Genomic DNA, 2578 nt, shown 5'->3' on the forward strand with positions numbered 1-2578 from the left:
CTTTTGCCTACATGACTTCCAGTATCTATAACCTCAATTACCCCCACTACTATACTACTAAGCCACGCCCATTCTATTTCCGTTACGCTACACTTTTGCCTACATGACTCTGTGCAATCTAATTTATAAGACGTTGTCACGTCAAAAATGATTAGTTAAGTTGATATTCTTTTTACATTATTATGATAACAATTATTCTTTTGCACTTTGCTTATGGTTATTTTTTCTTTTCCTTTAGCCCATGAACAAAACATAGTTGCTTGGCTCGATGGAGAAACTGTAGACCGATGCCCAAACTGTGCAGGCTCATTCTACTTAGCAAGGCGGAAGCACCATTGCAGGACCTGTGGCAGTATAATGTGCAACGATTGCAGTCACTTCATGTCATTGAACACTGCAAGTCAGTTATATTTTTAATTGTATTAATAAACTTATTTAAAATTTAATAATTTGTTTGTTTGTTTTAGAATGTTGAAATATTCATAATCTTTAACAATTTCAATTACTTTGTAATATGACTTTACGGGATTTTATAATTTTATTCTATTTTTAAATTGGATTTAATTTAGTAACATGAAACATGGTTTTGCAATAAGTGTGATAAATAATTCAAAATGTAAATGATACTTGACAAGAGCCTTTATGATTACCTATGCATCCTTTTTGAGGACGGATATAGTTCATCAGTAGTGTAGTCCTTAATATAATTAAATGGGCACTTCAATACAAATGTAATAATAAAAATATGGCAAAAATTAGAAAAATCGTAACTGCTTAAATTTTTAATTATTAGAACTTAAAAAGATTGACCAATCTGATTCAGAATGTGGCAAGGTAGAAGTTGAATAAGAAAGGTATGAGCAAGATGGAATGATAGAAGGATAAAATAAAATCAAAAACCTTATATTGATGATGAGTTAATAACTCAGCGTGGATAATATAGGAGTCAAGGAAAGAAAGGAAATGATTATTTTCAAGTTCTACTGTACAGTACCAAATCATGGATGGTAATAATTAAAGGAAGATAAAATATCAGGATTTGGTTGGGATTTATGACGAGGAAGAGATCATCTACATGTTTTTAATAATGATTATGTCAGCTGATGAACTAGAAAAATGATTTATAGTAAGTATAATAATTTGCTATAGGTGGAATCATTTATTAAATTTTTTTACAGCAAATTGTTGTGAAAAGTAAACCAAAGTTGAAATAAAGATTGCTACAATTCATGTTCTTATTATTCTTTTGTGTCATATGAAGTTTTGGTGCTGTAGCCCACTGGTCACGACTGGTCTTCAAAAAGGGCTTCAAGTGGAAACTCACTGGTGTAATTGTTTGTATGTCTTTTAGGCTCTTAAATAGAAAATCAAGTTTTCCTTCTAAATAATGACATATTATTGACCTACTAATAATGACATTATATTTATTAATACATATTATATCTTCTACTAAATAATGACAGATTATTGTTATATTTTCCTACTAAATAATGAAATATTATTGTTTTATTTTCTATAAAATAATGACATTGTTAAATTTTCCGACTAAATAATGACATAGTATTGTTATATTTTTTATTGGAGCATCCAATATTGAGGGTGTCATACAGTGCTAATAAATGTTCATCCTCCTCTTTTTTTTTGACTGGCTCGCAATAGTGGGCTGTGGTCTATCTTTTGAAGCTATTATTAATAGTGGGCTGTGGTCTATCTTTTGAAGCTATTATTAATTTTCTAACCTCCAATTCACCTTTCTATGGAATTTATGATGGGATCAAATAATTTTTTTTTTAGAGATTTTGATAGTAAACAACATTTTTGAAGAGTTCATACTGATCACTTTTTTTTATTAGAGGTGATAATTGCCAAAAACTGCAAACTATTTGGGAATTCAAACAGACCTAAAGAACAAAATTGTTTCAGAATTCAGTTTCTCTTAAAAAAAAATAAAAAATAAAAAAAAAAAAGTGATGAGCATACTTATAGTGATCATCTAGCCATCTGCTTCAAAGTCCTTTCTTCCGTGCTGAAAGGAAAAAGATTAAAACCCAGCCAACACTAGGTTGAAACCATTGATCCTTCGACAGAGATTCCTTTGTTACTATGATGAAGGAAAGAATCATGGATAAGAGGTCGAAGTACTGCATCATTATAACGTTGGAGATTAAAATGATCTTCCTTAGAGTTCAATTTTAGGGCCATTGGTGTGGAATCGAGCAAATCATTAAGGACAATGTTGGAAGGATTGAAAGCCATTCATGAAATTTGGCTATAGAACTAACCATGGAAGGTAAAGTAACCAGATTTACAAAAGAGTTGAAGGGATTCGAGGTAAGAGAAACGGTTGAGACAAGTGTGGGGTGCAATGGATGACCGGTTGGCTTCTACGATAAAGAGGGATTTGTCTATGGGAATATTAGTGAACAAACTTCCTACAAGGATGTAGTAGTCAGGTATAGTGAAGGATAATAAAAGATTGCAGAGGTGAAAAGATTGCAGAGGTGAAAAGATTGCAGAGGTGAAAAGATTGCAGAGGTGAAAAGATTGCAGAGGTGAAAAGATTGCAGAGGTGAAAAGA

At 31.5% G+C, this 2578-nt stretch overlaps 1 protein-coding gene across 1 annotated transcript in view; it reads left to right on the forward strand.

Moving 5' to 3' along the window:
* Positions 1 to 2578, forward strand: part of Rbsn-5 (Rabenosyn-5) — a 26471-nt gene that overhangs the window by 11384 nt on the left and 12509 nt on the right. The window contains exon 4 of the mRNA XM_014416395.3: positions 239 to 400. Coding sequence (XP_014271881.1) covers positions 239 to 400 — 162 coding nt within the window. The remainder of the gene's footprint in view (positions 1 to 238; positions 401 to 2578) is intronic.

This window comes from Halyomorpha halys, unplaced genomic scaffold (genome assembly GCF_000696795.3).
Source record: "Halyomorpha halys isolate HHAL.00 unplaced genomic scaffold, Hhal_1.1 Scaffold122.1, whole genome shotgun sequence".
Taxonomy (NCBI): domain Eukaryota; kingdom Metazoa; phylum Arthropoda; class Insecta; order Hemiptera; family Pentatomidae; genus Halyomorpha; species Halyomorpha halys.